The sequence below is a fragment of the Pagrus pagrus genome (assembly GCF_965226575.1).
Source record: "Pagrus pagrus genome assembly, chromosome: 12".
Taxonomy (NCBI): domain Eukaryota; kingdom Metazoa; phylum Chordata; class Actinopteri; order Spariformes; family Sparidae; genus Pagrus; species Pagrus pagrus.
In genome coordinates, this window is record NC_140196.1 from 1,794,076 (window position 1) to 1,811,121 (window position 17,046).

General features: G+C 46.1%; 1 protein-coding gene across 2 annotated transcripts in view; it reads right to left on the reverse strand.

The window, feature by feature from the left end:
• The window catches only part of myo10 (myosin X), a 112,131-nt gene extending 98,900 nt beyond the window's left edge, over positions 1 to 13,231 (reverse strand). For both annotated transcript variants that reach the window (XM_084369251.1, XM_084369250.1), the window contains exon 1: positions 12,776 to 13,231. In XM_084369251.1, the coding sequence (XP_084225377.1) occupies positions 12,776 to 12,796 (21 nt within the window). In that variant the 5' untranslated portion in view covers positions 12,797 to 13,231. The remainder of the gene's footprint in view (positions 1 to 12,775) is intronic.
• Positions 13,232 to 17,046: the final 3,815 nt, after the last annotated feature.

The following is a 17,046-nucleotide window of genomic DNA, read 5'->3' on the forward strand; positions in this document are numbered from 1 at the left end:
ATTCAAAATACGTCTAAAGACAACTTTCCTCCCAGTTCTCATACATGAGCTGATCCAGAACTTCAGAACTGCTCCATCTTACGTCTGTGATCAAACACCGACAGCCTCAGAACCAGCCTGCAGGAAGCTGAGCTAAATGTGACTTTTCTCTTTTGCTGAAACATCAGACCAACTTTTCTATATTAGGATTTCTCATCTTTGAGCTCCTTTCAGAGAGAATCCAGCATCTTCAGTCAAAATAAGATTTTCCACTTATCTCGTTGAGTCTTCATTGACCTACATTTTCGCGTTCTGCCTTCAGTTTGTGAATTACCTCAATCTCTGACAGATCTGTGTTCAGGAAACTGGCCTTGATCTTCAGGTATGAAATCCCTTTGAAGCCGCTTGACCCATTAAACTGCACAGATAACCCTGTTTATTCTGTCTCGGTCTGTTTGCCCACTTCAATGCGAGAAAGGCTCGATCCTGAGACATGCTTCAACCCTCTAACCCGCTTTTAACTTCCTCTAATGACTTTATGGCTTTTTTGGACGAGTGTCAAGTCACTGAGTGCACTGGCGAAGACAATCTAATAATTCTGGTGGCTTGGACGTTGAAGAAGTGGGTTAAGTGGCGAGGCGAGGGCAGAATTAGAGGAGAATTACTCTGCAGTGCATGAGTAAACAAACCTTTTGATCACCAGACAAACCAAAATGTGTTGAAAACACCGTATTTCACACGGTTTAATGAGGAGATTGTCCTCTGGGACGCACACAATGGTACACGTTTCAAAAGAGAGGTCGGAGGTGATGTTTACTACCACTGACACAGTTCCTTTATTTTGCTCAAGGGCACTTAGACACACAGGACACAACCTTCGTCAAGACACGATCAAGAAATTGCCATTAAAAGATTTTTTAGAGAAACTGAATATCACTGAAACAGTCCCACAAGAAAACAAGCTGGAGGGAAGAGAAGACACCGGGTTCGGGTTATGTGGCTCAGAACTAAGAAGATGGTTCTGTGTTCGACACTAGAAAGACAGTTCTGGTTTAGGATTCACTTGAAAGTGAGTCAAGCTAAAAGGCATCCAGAGTTTAAACCAGCAGCCCGACAAAAACAAACGTTTATTCTTCCATCAACATTCAGAGAGAGCTCGAGAGGCCAGATGACGACGAAATGAGGACTGATAATTGGCTGTGTTGCAAATTAGATGTAAAAAGGATGAATTGAGGAGAGAAGCTGCTCGGTAGTCTGGCGGTACGGCACCAAAACAAAGTAATTTAGCTTTAGTCCACAGGGACCGCCAGAGCAAGGAAATGAGGGGTCCTTGCAGTAAGTTGACAAAACAATCTCATCAATCAAGCAATCTCCCTCCGCCGGGTTGCTGGGCTCAGCCTGAGAGAGGGGGTGAGGAGCTCGGACATCAGCGGGACTTTGCAGAGGTGGTTCAGGATCGGGATGCCTCCTGGGTGCCTCCCTTTGGAGGTTTTTCAAAGCATGACCAAATGAGAGGAGACGCCCCAGAAATCCAGAACTCACTGGAGGGATTTTGATCTAATCTGGACTGGGAGCGCCTCAGGATCCTCCAGGAGGAGCTACAAAGTGTTGCTGGGAAGAAGGACGTCTGAATTCTCCTCCGCAACCCGACCCAGGAACAGCAGAAGAGGGGCAGATGGACTTTCTCATCCACGTTGACTTAAAGGTTTGAGGTCAGAGCTTCAAGTTTCACCTTAATTTCTTTTAAAGTTACGAACTTCATTTTGATCTTGAAAACAGCAGTTGAATGAACATACTGCAACACAACAGGTGAGTGCATTTCAGCTGTCAATGAGAGGCTGCTGAGCCGACAGGTAGTCGACACAAACAACATCACTTTTCAACCCAATGTTACCAAATTTGACCAGTACCAGTACTATGGGAAAGTACACCTCTTCACCTAAAGCAGGCTGCAGATAGAAGTATTCTCTCCTTCTCAAACAGTCGTCAGGAGTCGTCTCTGTGCACGAGGATGACGACTCTGCACTCTCAGTTTGAACCACTACGTTTATTCTAAAGCCGAGGTCCAGCCATCAGGAGGATGTTCTGGAGAGACCGCTCAAACCTCCGTCTTCAGACCTTGTCGTCAACATGAAGCGTCCACAGGCCGACAGCGGTCAGGAGAACGAGCGTGACGGGAAGATGAACATCTCTCTCTTTGTCTCTCAGCTGTGAATGAACATGAGGCTGCAGTGAGTCCTTCACAAAGAGCTGCTGCTCATTCAATGCAGGTTTTTGTTCAGAGTCACTGAAGCAAGTCTGTTGGTTGATTCAACTGGAATCACTTACTGATAAAGCAGAGGACCGTCACTTCTTACTCACCACAGGCAATGAAATCGGTTTCGAAATGAGGTGACGTGGGAAATGATATTTGAGTTTTTAGTCACTGGTGAAGGTATTTCAAGGATGCACAAGATCACATGGATGATTGTGTAAAACACTGAGAACGGTCAGAACGAGGAGAAACCAACGCTTAAAAAAATTCATTACATGTCCTACAGTCACCTGTCCTGGTAACAAGTCCAACCCAAAACTACCAACTACCACCATCCAAGTTGTGGGAATCTGTCGAGTAGTTTTTGTGTCATCCTGCTGACAAACCAACCAAACAACCAGCTAACGGACACAGGAATAACTCTCAATGGACTTGGAGTGAAACTGTGATGCTCTGATTGCCTTTTTGGCTCAAAGCTGCTCAGAGAAATCAGTCAGCTCATTAAATCAGACAATAACTTAAAGAGTAAAGAGTCTGATACACCACTGAGCGCTCTCCTCAGAGGAGGAGAGCTGCTCTCTCTCAAGGTAACAGGATCGCATGAGAAGCGGCTAATTACTGGAAATGGATGTTTGGTTTTTCGGGTTGTGCCGAGCCTGCACTTGTGTTGTGTTATGTTGTGTGTGTGTGTGTGTTTGTGTGGAGGGGGGGGGGTTTCCAGGAAGCTGCTGTCAACACAGAGTTCAGGATCAGATAACCGTCCTCCTACAAACTCCAGATCTGATCAGAAACTGAAACAGTCACTTTGTCATTTTACAGTTATAATATAAACTTAATAATTCAGGAACAAGTAGAATATCTTCCTTCCTGCAGGTGTTTCCATTTAAACCAGTGTTTTGTGGACCAGGTGGCTCTTCTGGATGGTTATTTTGTGAGCCAGGTGTGTGTGTGTGTGTGTGTGTGTGTGTGTGTGTGTGTGTGTGTGTGTGTGTGTAAACTGCCTTCAGGTATACGTGAATCATAAATCACAACACACGACAGTACACACCAGCCTCACCATGACAATTACACACTTCTTCTGTCAGGTGTGTATTAGTCCGACAGGTGTGACAGAAACACGTGCAGGTGAGAACACGCACATCACGTCCTGGATGAACCTGTCCTCCGTCCCTCAGGACAAAGTGACGAAACCATCACACGACACATTTTCTCATGACTTTTCAGTTTACTTGTTTCGTTGAAGTGGTGACGTTAGTCGATCAACACAAAGTTACGTGCTTAAACTTTGACAATTAAATGTTTTAGTTTGTAAAATGTCTCTGCTTCAACTTATCATCCTGTTTAAATACTGATTGCAAAATGTCTGTAGAAAAATGACATCATCCGCCTGTAGATTTGTTCCCTTTTCACCACCGGGCTACATTATTCCCACAAAAACAAAGGAGAGATTACGAGACAAAGAAAGCACGTCTGTCATTGTGCAACAAAACAGTTGGAGGCATTGTTTCCCCCGGTCACTATCTGCAGGTAACGGTGGAATAACTGTGGAAACTCTACACTGCTAAAGGAAAAGGTGAAGAGGGAGAGAGACAGAAACTGGAGTGAACCGACGGCGTTCGCTGGACGGAGACGCTCCGGTGGCAACATTCATACCTGTTGAAAAGTCGTCTAGTTCGGCTTTTAATTAGCTCTTTTTTGCATAAGATTGTTAACTGAATAACAAAAGAAGGAATTTGGAAATGAAACCTTGTGGGGTTTTTTTTCTAACGTACCGATTTCCAATAAAAAAAAAGGATTAAAAAGTCTCACTCTTTCTTGTTTCATTCATACTTTATTCTTCTTTGGCAAAAACTGATCCAGATGAAGAACACTCTGAAGAATAATGGTGAATTAAGACGTTGCACTTTACAAACTACAGAGACGTTGACCTGAATCTGTTGCTATAAGGTAAAAGCACAGATCCAGCAGCGGTGCTTGTTGCAGCAGGTCCGAACACTCGCCTGCAGCAGAGTGACGCCTCGTCAGCGGAGATAAATCAAACCAGGTCGGATCCACAAACTTCATTCCTGGTTTTAATTGACCATTTGAGCAGCGGGGAACCAGGACCCAGCGGGACGCTCAGGGATTAGTGTCAGGAGAACGTTCCAGGCCTCAACTCATTTCACTGGATCTTGAAATATTGCCTCTGCAGCCACCGAACCACGAAATGACCTCTCATGCAGCGGTGGCTGTACAGTAGGTATGTGGTCAGGTCGACACGGAGACGCGTCACGCAGGAGGAGTGACGGTTTCTAACATCTTCTTAATGGAGTTCCTGCTTTATTACACTGTGGCGTGGGCGGTCATACAGAGGTCAGGTGACAGCAGAGGTCACGAGCTTCATCTGAGCACACACACACACCTGAGTGAACACACTCACCTGGGTGTTCAAACTCTGGCTATGGCTTTACTTCAATAAACCCAACCTAAACTCAATGAAACAGCAGAAAGGGATCTTAACGTCTCCTCGATAGACATAAAAATACTGTGCTTGGAATAATAATGTGTGTTTCTGTTCTGCTCCGGCTGCATGTCAGCTAGCATCAACCATGTTGCATGTTGTCCGGAGACGACGAAGAAATGCAATGACCATAACGCAGACAGGAAACAGCTGATCAGTCATGTGAGCTGAATGTTTCTGTTTCTATCAAACATTTTGTGCATTAACTCTGATTCACAAAAGACAAAAACTCCTCAAGCGAGTGAACAAACTGTCCATTAAATATGTAATGAGTGTCTTCAAAGTACTTAATGGAAACACGGTTAGTGTCTCCGTGTCCTCTCTGAGTGCAGATGCATCACTCTCAGAAAAGTCTGATGAGGCTGACAGACAGTTAACATCACAGAGCGCTGAGCACCTCCTGCTCACCATGTTCTGTGTGATCACATATGGAGGGAGCTGGAGAGAGCGAGAGGAGAGGAAGTGTCAGGATCCAGAGGAATGTGTAGAGCCGTCCGGCAGGAAGTCCAGACTTTAGAGAAAGCCCGAGGAGGAGAGAGCCGAGGCCGAGGACGGTGATGAAGAAGAGTATTGGATGGAGGGAGATGAAGGCTGAACACACACCGCTCACGCAGGACGAACTGATCAGGAACTGTGATGCTCTCGTGCCACTTTTTCATAACTTTCTTTAGAGCAGATCTGAGCGACAGCCGTGACGCAGCGTGTTCATGAGACGCCCGGTTAAATCCATTTTCACACATTTATGCTTATTTTCCGGTCACATGAATTTCTCTTTTCATGAAAGAGACAAAGAGGAAAGAGGTTTTATATTCTTGGCCTGAAAACCTAGTTTCTTATCGATGCATATTTCTCTTTCACACTGACGGCAGCTTCTCAGAGACAAATCCTGCAGCTGCTTCTGACTCTCGGTGCTCTCGGTGTTTTAGACGACAAAACCAAAAAGACAATTTTTTGTAAGTTTGTTGAATTTTAAAGTGTGATGAACTTATTTTATTTCTTCAGCTGTTTAAAATGTTTAAAAAACACTTTGTTTATGGAACAACTTGTTTTCTTTGTGCTCCTCGATGTTTGGATGTTTTTTGCAGATATATTTTGACCATCGCTGGAAACTACAGCTGTGGCTGAGCTCACATCAGCTGAGGAGACTCAACACTTTGTGAAATTAAAAAACGAACAAACAAAAGACAGTTTTAATGCTAAATCCTGAAATCCTCAAACTGACGTGTTTTCACTCAAAACATATGTGAGAGCTCAGCCTCGACCTCATCCCCGTCTGAACGCACAACGTCTGACCTGGACGACCACGACGGCCTCTTTAGCACAATAACTCAGACCCACACACACGAGGCTGCTTTTGTGGCATCTAAATCACGGATTAACCTACAAACGGAGACAAGAAGCAGATGTGCAGGAACCTGGAGGACGTCCTCATGGAGCACTTTGGAGATCAAGTCAAAAATGTGGTATCCTAAAAAGAAGTAATCCCACAGAATGTGAGATCACCGACGGTGATCTGGTCACACGGAGGCGGCCATGTTGGCGCCTGCAGCTGGTGAAGTTTAGTTTAGTTTGGGTGGATGATTATTGTTCATCCAGGAGGTCGGCACGAAGCGTTTCACTGAATCTGAACACGAGGAGGTCAGAGGAAGTTTACTACACAACGATTTCAATCTGCCTTCATTTCATTTTTCCTAAGATGTGGTGGAAACAAACAGGACTGCACGAAGCGCTCAGTTTTGTGTTTAAGGAACTGATTTGTACCAAAACGTCCGTTAATTAGTTATAAAAATGGTTTGAACTAATTGTCTGACTATGAGATACTTCCCTCTCCCTCCTCTGCTGAAAGACAGCAGGGGGGACGCTTCAAGTCCACACCTGAAGTCTCATGTCTCATCACCACCCTGCTGAGCTGCTTATTAAAAATGTTTAATATAAACAAGATCTTTTCGGTGTGCGGTCGTGGTCGCAGCCAGCGGAGGACATAAAAACAAACAGGTTTCCTGTCTGGGTCTGCAGCTCCAGGTCTGAGTCTTTGTTTGATTTCCCAGCGTCACAGCTGCCCTCCTGGCCTGGATACAGGCGGCTGAGAGCAGTGAAACCAGTTTAAGATGGAGTGCAGGCGGCGCTGGCTCACGTCCAGAGCGTCTGCCTCCTTGAGAAGGTGTTATTTCAGCAGCGGTGTGAAAAAGGCCTCAGCAGGCCGGCAGCCAAGCTCGGCTGGCTCGCTGCAACACTCTTTTTCTCACATTCAGGTGACGTGACGAGCTCCCTGTGTGTGACTCCAGAGAGAAATCAGTTTGTTATCAAGCTAATTAATCAAATCAAGACGGCAGGAACTATAAACAGTTACACTACATCGCCAAAAGTATGTGGACACCCATGTTTTCCATGATTTGGGCTGGACTCTTAATATTAAAAGGTAACAAAGTGCAGAAAGTTAGATTTTCATTTACAACTATTCAGTCCACGTCCTGTGGAAAAACTCCGGCAGGTCTGATTCAGAAACACGGTGGGGCGGAGCCTGCTCAGGCCTGTGAGAGCTGACCAGTCAGAGCAGACTGGGCTTTTCCTGGAAGGGGATCTGACAGAGACAGGAGCAGAGCGTCGAGTGCATGTGTTTGAAGAAGAAGCAGTAAAACAAAGATAGATTAACGTGGAATAAAACAAATGATAAACTTAACACAAGCCTTAGTTATACTCCTCACACTCTGATTGGTCGGCTGAAGAAATGTCTGAACGTATGAAAGCTGCAGACCGAGCAGGGCTTCAGCTGTACGTACAGCAGTTGTCTCAGGACGACAGTGAGCAGCGGAGGACGTCTGCAGCGCCCAGAACGACGAAATCTGCAAGCTGTTTAAATTCCTGCGAGCTCCTCCTGGCTGCTCCACAGGTGTCAGGTTTCAGCTTTAAAACCAGCCGGGGAGCCTCAGAGGGAGGCAGAGAAACGCTCCAACACAGCAGAGAGACTCCAACGCTCGAAATCATCATTACAATTAAGCAACATAAACCACCAGGCCTCCGTTTGTTGTGGTGAGCCTATTAAGGGCTATGATTGGCCTGTTAGCTTTTAACGGTTTAAATGAGAAACGCAGGCGGCTGAGGCCTGTGGAGGGAGGAGGAGGAACAAGGAGCTCTGAGAGTTTCAGCCAGCCACCAGATCCTAACAGGATTATTCTGGAAGTTTACGCGTCTCTGTGTTTTATTACAAACATGAAGTAAGAAGCTCTCAGCAGAGTTCAAACCTCCGAGCAGCTCGTCGCCAACACCCAGCTCTCTCTGCCAGAGCTGCAGCCGCCCGAGCGGCTCGTGTTCGCTGGTCGTTTGTCTTCCAGAGTTCATTTTCTCACAAAGAGGCTCTCAAATGTAACTCAGCTCTGCCGACGTGAGCGTGTATGAATCAGGTCATTCCCACCAGCGTCAGAGAACAGACACCTCTGACCTACTGAGGCGACACACAGCATCCAATTCACAAAACCTCACATTCGTGTTAGCACCGAGTGCAGCATGGTCACAGTCTTAAAGCTGAGCTTTTTCACAGAGGACTCACAGAAAGTTGTGAGATTTACAGATGTTCCCATCTGTCTTGTATTCTTGTTAATTAAAGGATCATTTTACCTTCAGACGCCCAAAAACACTCAAATCTAAAGAATAATCACAAGTCACAGAGCACAAGGTCACATCTTCACCTGACTCCTGTCTCTAGTTTGTTTTTCTGTCTGTATCATGTGTTTCATGTTGCTTTCACGTCTCTTATTTCATTTTACTGCAGAGAGAAGTTTTGTTGTACCGAGGTAAAATGACGATAAAGAAATCTTGACTGTCTAACTTCTGTCTGACTTCTCCTCAGTTACAGCCTCTTATTATAAACAGCATCTTCTGCGTATCAGCCTATATTTCATTTACTGACCATGTTCATGTGTCCACAAAAAAGTTCAGAGAGTAAACAGAAAGGTTATGAAATCATAGCAGAAAGTGTCTTTTCAGAGAAATAAACAGAACACACTGAAGCTTGGCGGCCATCGCGGCCTGCTGGCTCAGAGCAAGAAGCTACAACTACGTGGGTTTCCTTGAGGACTCGATGCTGCAGAGTCGAGTCCAAACAGGACATGTGTGAAACCACTTCTTAGGCTCAGAGTGCCACATTTTAGGACGGCGGCTATTTTTATCCTCCGGCTGTAACTTCTGTTGTTTCGTTCAGACAACAATTCAAACACACACAAAGATATTCACACGGTGCCGTCGCTCCAACGTCAGGCCCGGCTGCACCGGAGCCCGACCCGCCTCTCGCCTCATGTTTCATCTGTTATCTGCCCGTCTTTTTGTCTCTGATGATAAATTTGCCTTCGCTGACGGCGATCACTGCAAAGCCCACAGCTGACGCCCATCCTGCTCTCTGATTGGTGCCCAGGTGAAGCCTATCACGCACCACGCCCGCCAGTTCAAACAGAAACAAACCCTGTAACCGTCCGTCTCAACCCACTGACTCTGCTGTGTCAACACACACACACACACACACACACACTCCACGCTTAAACACACAGCAGGTCCGGGACACACTGATCCCCCGCTGCCTCCTCATTGGACGTGATAGAAACTAAATATTAGCCAGTGGTTTGCAGCCAGTGGGCCGGTGCCTCTGCAGCCTGCAGGGCGTCAGTGTTACACCTGAGTGAAACCTGCCTCGTCCTGCCTGCAGCAGCAGCTCGTCTCAGTTTCACTGCAGGATTTTACTGTTTCTGAGAAAAAGTCATTTTTTACGGGATCCACTTTTTTCACATTAACGTTGTAACACAACAGAACCGAGTGGGTTTGTGGTTCTGATGCAAGCAGGTCGTATCATGTACCAGTGTTTAATATAAGTGTCTTATCAGGGTGAAACTACATTTAATGCAAACTGGATGGAAGATTAATCGCATTACTTCTCATCCAGGGCGTCCCGACTGTCAGCAGCTTGAATCCTAACGCCCGGCTCACTCGTGCTGCTCCACAAAGGTCCAGTCTGTGCAGAGCGGTTCTGCGTTTGGCAGGCGTCTCTGCATAAAAGTAAAAATCTGTGCAGGATATAAAGTGATTCATCGGCCAGGAGAGAAAAATGACCGAGTGATGAAAATGTGCAGCCTGGAAGTGCGGTCCGACTCTATTTATAGTCCCTGTTCTGACTCGGGTCCAGACTGTTTTGGCTGCAGCTCAGTAATTAGAGAGGAGAGAAACCTTCTGCTAACGGATGTGTCACTGTCAACACGTCCGTGTCTCTGTAGTTCGGGACAATGAGCTTTGCTGTTGGAAGAAACTCTTACTACAACTACCAGGTGCTGAAAATAACACATTCTTTAGGACCATTGTTCTGAACACAGACTGTGTTTACGATTCAGTCTGTCAGTTAAACTGAACCTCCGACACCCTGCAGCCGAAGGCTCGGCAGAACCAGCACTTTATCAGTTAGTTAAAGGAAGTTATTCCTGTTGATCCAGCGCCAGTGTTCAAATGTTTACCTCAACCTGAAACACCCGTGGAAACACACGAACTGGATGAGATCTGAAAAATCTCATTTAAACTTAAAACGTTTTTAAAAACACAAAAAGTTTTTCTGCTTCCAAATTCTGGCGCTCTGGGCCTGTGGGTCGGGTCGGCCGCCATCTGAAGGTGTCAGTGTTTGACGAGTTGGAGATGAGTTTTAAAAATCAATCTCAGTTTTACATCGTTGAAGCCAAACGTGCTCCTGATGTTCTGCAGGTCAGGAGTTCAGACGACGAGGAGGACTGGAGGTTTCTGGCAGTAAACTGATGGCTGAAGGCTCGAAGCTCGTCATGGACAGAGCGTCTTTGTCCGGCCTCAGTCTCATCTAAACTGTCTTCACTATAAATATGAAACACTCCAGTTTCCGTCCCGGCTCACATTCCTCTCCCCTCAGACCGTTGGCCTCCATATGTGGTGGCTGGAAGCTGGTTTACTTCCTCGTCAAATGCCCTTTTCCTTAAAGACTGGGCTCTTTGTTTCAGCTGCGATTAGCTGGCAGATATAAAGGCAGGCAGGCCGATATTTGAGACTATTGTGCACGCCTGCCTGCTTCTGGCACTCACAAATATTCCCCCTCTCTCTCTGTCGGAGACTTCAGGAGAGCTCAGCAGCCAGATGTACCGAACACTCGTCATGAGACCGGCCGGCTCTGCAGCAGGAGAGAAAAACCTTAAAGCTCACACTGTTTGTTTAACTCGGCCCGACTGCTCTCACGAGCGCCGTGAGCTCACAGAGTCTCGTGACCTTTGGCCTCGCTGGATTTTCAAAATGCACGAGCACCAATGAGAAAGCAGGCGATCTTCCAACCAGGAAGCAGAACTGTGCGACCGTTGCAGCACCACCTGAGGAGGAACCGGTTTTAAATCGCTTGTTTAAAAGGAGAGTCAGTCTGTCGGGGAGCTGACAGCGCTGCGATGACAGACTCTTTTCCTACAGGCTCAGAGAGGAAAAAAAAGGTCAGGAGTGACTCAGGTGTTGCTGCTGTTACCTGGCCGACGTCAACAGAGAGGTGCGGAGACCGATGTTGTAAATCGACCGCAACGAAAGCGTATTAGTCGTATGAGTCACAGCTCGGGAAGATTTACACAACCAGAGTGTTTCAACCACCTGACAGACTGAAGTGTGGGTTATTATCATGGCTGCTGTGGAGCGTAACCTCACCTGAGCTGAGGTTCACTCACCTGAGCTGAGCTTCACTCACCTGTCAGACTGACATGAACTGATCGAATCTGATCAAACTGAAATTTCCATCCAGTTGGTTTCAGTTATGATGACAGGGTCCTACCAGGACAAAACAACCGATCAGCCATCTAACGACCACCAGCTCAACTCTCTGTTTACTTTCTATTAAAGGAAACAACTAAAATGGCTGACTCAGCAGTTACCCGTCTTAAAATGTCTCGCTGTGTCCATCAACAGTCCAACACTGAGAGATACTTAGTTCACTGCTGCAACAAACAGTTATTGGTGTGATGCTGGAAGCAGCCAGTAAGCAACTGATCGACTGATCCATTAATCGCTGCAGATCTTAATAAGGACAGAAGACAGATAAATCCTCACAATCTACAAGTTCAGTGCTTTCGCTTGAAAGAACGACAGATTATCAAAAATAATTCAGTCTTTCTGTCAACTGATTAAATATTAACTGACTGTTTCAGCTCTTTATCAGAGGTGGGACAAAATATCAATACGCCAACACACTGTTGAAGAATCGGTGTCACATCAGAGCTTTGTGTCTCATAATGATCCAACAGCTGAAGACAAACTCTTTACAACAGCCACACATGAAACATACAAACATCAGTTATGAGCTGCAGCTGCTTCACCATCAAAACAAAATGATTATATTTCTGAATAACTTCAGACCTGCAGCCTCACAGCTGACTGACTGTCTGCAGACAGACATCACAAACTGTCCTTCAACACACAGCCAGTCAATAAAAGCTCTCTTGCTGGTGGGACTCAGGTTCAGACTTCTATATTTAGCTTTACAGGACTTTTTTTTCTTTCTTTCTTGGAGGAAACCAGAAAAGAGGTGCGGAAATACCAGAGATCCACTGGGACCCCGTCCAACCCCCCAGTCCCAGTCCCAGACCAGCTCCCCTGTCTGACCAGCACTGTGATCAGGGTCCTCCTGCAGAACCGAGCTCTGGACTCTTTAAAGTTCTTTATGACACCTTTGGTCCCGTTAAATCCCTGTGATACTCCAGCAGGAAGTCATAGTGGTGAGTTCATGCTGACCTAATTGTGCCTGACTGTGTTGGATCATCATTTGCCTACTAGAGAATCTTTGAATAACTTTGTTTCTGCTCATGTTGTTGCACGTTATGAAGCTTGTGAACATTAATATCCTAACAACAACGTGCAGTGTCTCAGAAGTGATTAATAAACAGAATGATGTGTGTTTAAATAAAGTTTTAACATGTTCTCCTGCTTTCATTACAGGTCAGTGTCCTACATGCAGTGTCAGCCTCAGCTCAGTGTGTCCATCCTGCTGTGAGTGCAGCAGCAACAGTCTTTCTTACCTCCGTGAAGAAGTTGTCCATTGCCCCTCGTTATCTTAATCCCCGAGGATTGACTGTGTGGAAAGCGCGCGTCCCGTCAATCCAACTCATGTGTCCAAGCAAACAAAACAAAAAGAGAAGCAGATCCGAGAGTTTCAGTCCATGATGGTGCTGCTGAGCGTCTGCAGGCTGGAGGACAGTCAGTCAGTCAGCAGTCAGTCAGCCAGGCAGGCAGGCAGTCAGTGTGGAGCTACAGTGGTAAATTCACTCTTTGTTTCATGGGTTACTCCTCCAGGAGAGTCCTTTAAAAACTTTCAGCTCTTCTCCTCCAGGAGCTCAGACTCCTCCGTGCGCTCCTCCGTGCGCCCCCGCTGCGTCTCCGTGCGTCACGTTCGTCCTCGGGTCTGTTTGGGTGGTTGGTGTTTGGTCAACAGTCAAACGTGCAGCTGAAGCGAATAAACGAGGCCGGTGAAACTTTGAGACGCTCACTCACTCACTCAGTCAGTCAGTCAGTCAGACCGGTGGACAATAATCCTGAAGCTCCACCTCCGCACCCAGCGCCTCCTCCTCCTCCTCCTCCTCCTCCTCCTGCAGCCCGGCCGCCTCTCTGACTCCTCCTGCTGTCAGCAGCCTGAAGCTGAATGAATCAAAGCCTGGAGCTGATGAACACAGGTAGAAGCACAGAGGCACAGAGGCAGGATGAGCAGATGTGACACTGCTGTCGTGTCCAGGTGTTGTTTCCAAGGTCAGAACTGAACTTTGGACCTCAGCCTACAAACCAACATGGACGAGAAGTCATTAAAGTGCTCAGAAAAACTGAATTATGACCATTTAATATCCCACGAAGACTCGAAACATCTCCATCTGCTGATGAAGATCAAGCGATGTGATCGAAAGCTCCAGAAACTTCAGGAAACAAGAGCTTTATTTAGGAACAAATGTTTCTTTCATGATTTAATATTCATCATTTAGAGAGCCAGAACAATAACCACAGGGGTTTGACTGTGAAAGCAGCTTATAAAGACCAACATTTGTGTTTCTTGTCAGGCGTCGCCCTCTAGTGGCTGTGGTAAGTATTACAGCAGCAGAGGAGGACGTCAGGTGAAGTGGTGTAAAGAGTGACGGGGTGAGGGTGGATGGTTGTGTCGAACAAACACAGGACTTTAACTCAGGAGACCGTGTGGATCCAAAGGTCAGCTGAACGGCACTCAGTAGAGCGTATACCTCTGCCAAGGCCCAGCAGTCCTCTTTTGTACTCATAGATACCAGCTCCATAAATACATCAGGTTTATTTTAATCTAGCTCCACAGAAATGTAGAAAAACACTCTATCTTGTAATATTAAATTCCAGGATCTATCCCTTTATTCTGATCCGCCCCAGAAGATAATGGGTTCTGGGTCGAATCAGCAGTCGTTCAGTAGTTTTTATGTAATCCTGCCTACAACCAAACGGACACAGGTGAAAACATAACCTCCTCTGCAGAGGTAAATACATTTGTAAGTTAAAATAAGTCACCTTTAAGTCACGTCGAGTACTTTACATGAGTACTGTATTTACAGAATTAACATCCCAGCTGTGGGTCAGCACCGACATGTCTGATCCAAACAGACCAGTGTGTGTGTGTGTGTGTGTGTGTGTGTGTGTGTGTGTGCCTTGATGACCCCTGACCCTGCTGGTTTACATCCATCCTGTCATTTTGGGATTCAGCGCCCCCTGCTGCTGACCGGCAGGAGAGACGCTCTGGATCAACACGATCACAGCACGCAGTCTGAGTTCTCACGTTATCATTAAGAAGATGGCAGAAATCAGAATCAGATCATTTGTATTGATACTTTCTGCTCCTGAGCAGCGTTTGTTCGCAGCCTCATGAGGAGCAGCAGCAGCTGAGGTGCTTCAGATGACCTCCATGTTTCTCTGGGAAGTCTTTGTGTCATGACGCTCTGGGCTCGTTCTGAACTTGAACCACGATGTTGCTGTGGTTTTTTGCGATCCTGTGACTATCAGCAGCTCGTTACAGAGCGAGAACACAGTCTGACCCCGCCACAGGAAGATAAATAACTGACTAAACGCCTCAGTCTCAGAACTGAGCAGAACAAAGTGAAGTTCACATTCAGATAATCTGTCAAACACACCGGGCCGGTCGGAGCTGGTGTTGGTGCGATCGCTCTCACAGAACCAGATGATATTTTACTTTATTGACCTGGAAAATTATCATTTTAACTCACAAACATTATATGTGCACAATGCAAACAGGGTCGAACATTTATTTGTCTCACCAGGCTGACCTCAGCTCTCCACACAGCACGTGCACTAGAGAAATCACTGACCAACGTCCACCTGGTAACTGAACCTCGTTAAAGTTAAAGGTAGAATCAGTAGGATTTGTCCCAGCTGTTCCTGAACGCACCACAAAGATAGTTGATTGTTGAGTCTCGTTCCCAGGACGTCAAATAGCCACATGTTGGGTTGGTAAAGTGCCCCGAGGAGCAACAAAGAGAGAAAATAAGAAACTCTCTGCAGATACAAGACATCTTCAGATGCATCAAACTAAAGTGACGAGCCTGTTTTGAAGCTGTGAGGAGGAGAGAGTTCAGATGTAGAGAGGAGAAGTCAGACGTATAGTTTATATGAAGTGTAGTTGGGATGTCAGATCCTCTCACAGTAACACCGGCTCATTGCTTTGGTTAATTGTCTCTGGAGGCCTGAGGTTGTTGGCGCTGGGCGTTTTGTTCCTCACCTGTTTGTCTCCGAGGTGTTTCTCCACCCGTTATCACACTCACAGGTCAGCAGGCTGGACAGTGTCACCTCAGTGACCTTTGACCTCTCACTCCCGACTGCTGACAAGGGTTAAGTAACACTCGTTCCCTGTAGCGACGGCCTTTAAGCCCCTGAGGATTCCTCAGTCAGGGTCAAAGTGGATTTGAATGAGTTCAGCCCAGCTTTAAAAAGCACAACGACGTTAACGCAGCTCCACCTTCGGTCTCCACCTTTTGTTCGGGGATTGTTGGGGGTTGACGTGTTGGCGTTGAGTTTGAGTGAACGACTGATCCGTCTGTTGAGTGATGAGGAGCTGCTGAACCACAAAGGTCACCTCTGCATGTTTTAGCCTGTTCACTACAGATCACATATGCTTTACATCACCATGCTAACGTTTTATTAAAATGTATTTCTTCTACTTTTCCAGATATCCGTTTACCCTTTACATCACCAACCGTACTGTAACACTAGGAACAAGCAGCTGCAACCATCCAACAACCTGAAGTTGATTAACCCGTTCAGAACCAGCCTCTAATGTGGGTCACTGCTGGATAATGAAGTGTATCTCTGCAACTACAAGGTCCTTGTGAATAATAAAGGGAACACTTGAAATATGATGTGTAAGTATAAGAATATATGTCACTTGGTCTGAGTAAATATCTGCTCGGGTCTAACAGGTTAACATGCCTTCAACAATGGTCAGGAAAATGTATTGATGATCTGTATTTACAGCAAAATGTGCAGGCAGGTTCTCAAAGTTCAACCCGCTTCTCTGTGACATTACAAGCAAGCTAACGCTGCCTAACATTAGCCAGCTAACACCCAAATATCAATCAAAACATCAAGTTTATTAGTCACAATCATCAAGATACAACGAGAGTGAAAGTTCCTGTCCTGCATTAATATTCAGAAAAAGAGTCACTTATTTGAGTGGACAGCGCTCCAGGGTCCAGCCCGGGGGAACCAAAGGACATCACAGGACACCAATGTGAGCACGGGGTGCAGTTTATTATGTAACACCTGTACACTGGCTAACAGGATGCTTCACTGAGAAGGTCGATGTGGCTGAGATGGCAGCTGATGAGCAGGAGGTCTTCAGATGGTCCTGCTCGTCTATGCAGTCGTCACCCTCATATGTAATATTTAACATACTTTGCTTTGTGTTCAGACTCTGTGTTGGACTGTGCTGAGATGGAAGATGGACTCCATTTCTAAGCGTTAATTAGTTAGTGTTGGTGTTGTTGGGAACAGGAGAGAGGCAGGAGTCCTTTACACAAATCAGTCCACAGGCTGCTGAAGAGAACCGAGAGTCTGGGTCTGAGTTTCTAAGTGAATCTGTTCACGCATCAGGTAAATAGAGAGGTTAATGTTGCTTCAGTCTCTTCACAGCCTCCAGTGAGTTAAAGTTGACCTCACATGAGGTGAGGGTGGATTACTTGAGTTGAGTTCAGTCTTTGTCTTCGATCTTTGGCTCCTCTGACATCATTTTTTTCTTCTTTCTTACACGATCCGTCATAAGTGTGTCAGCGTATCA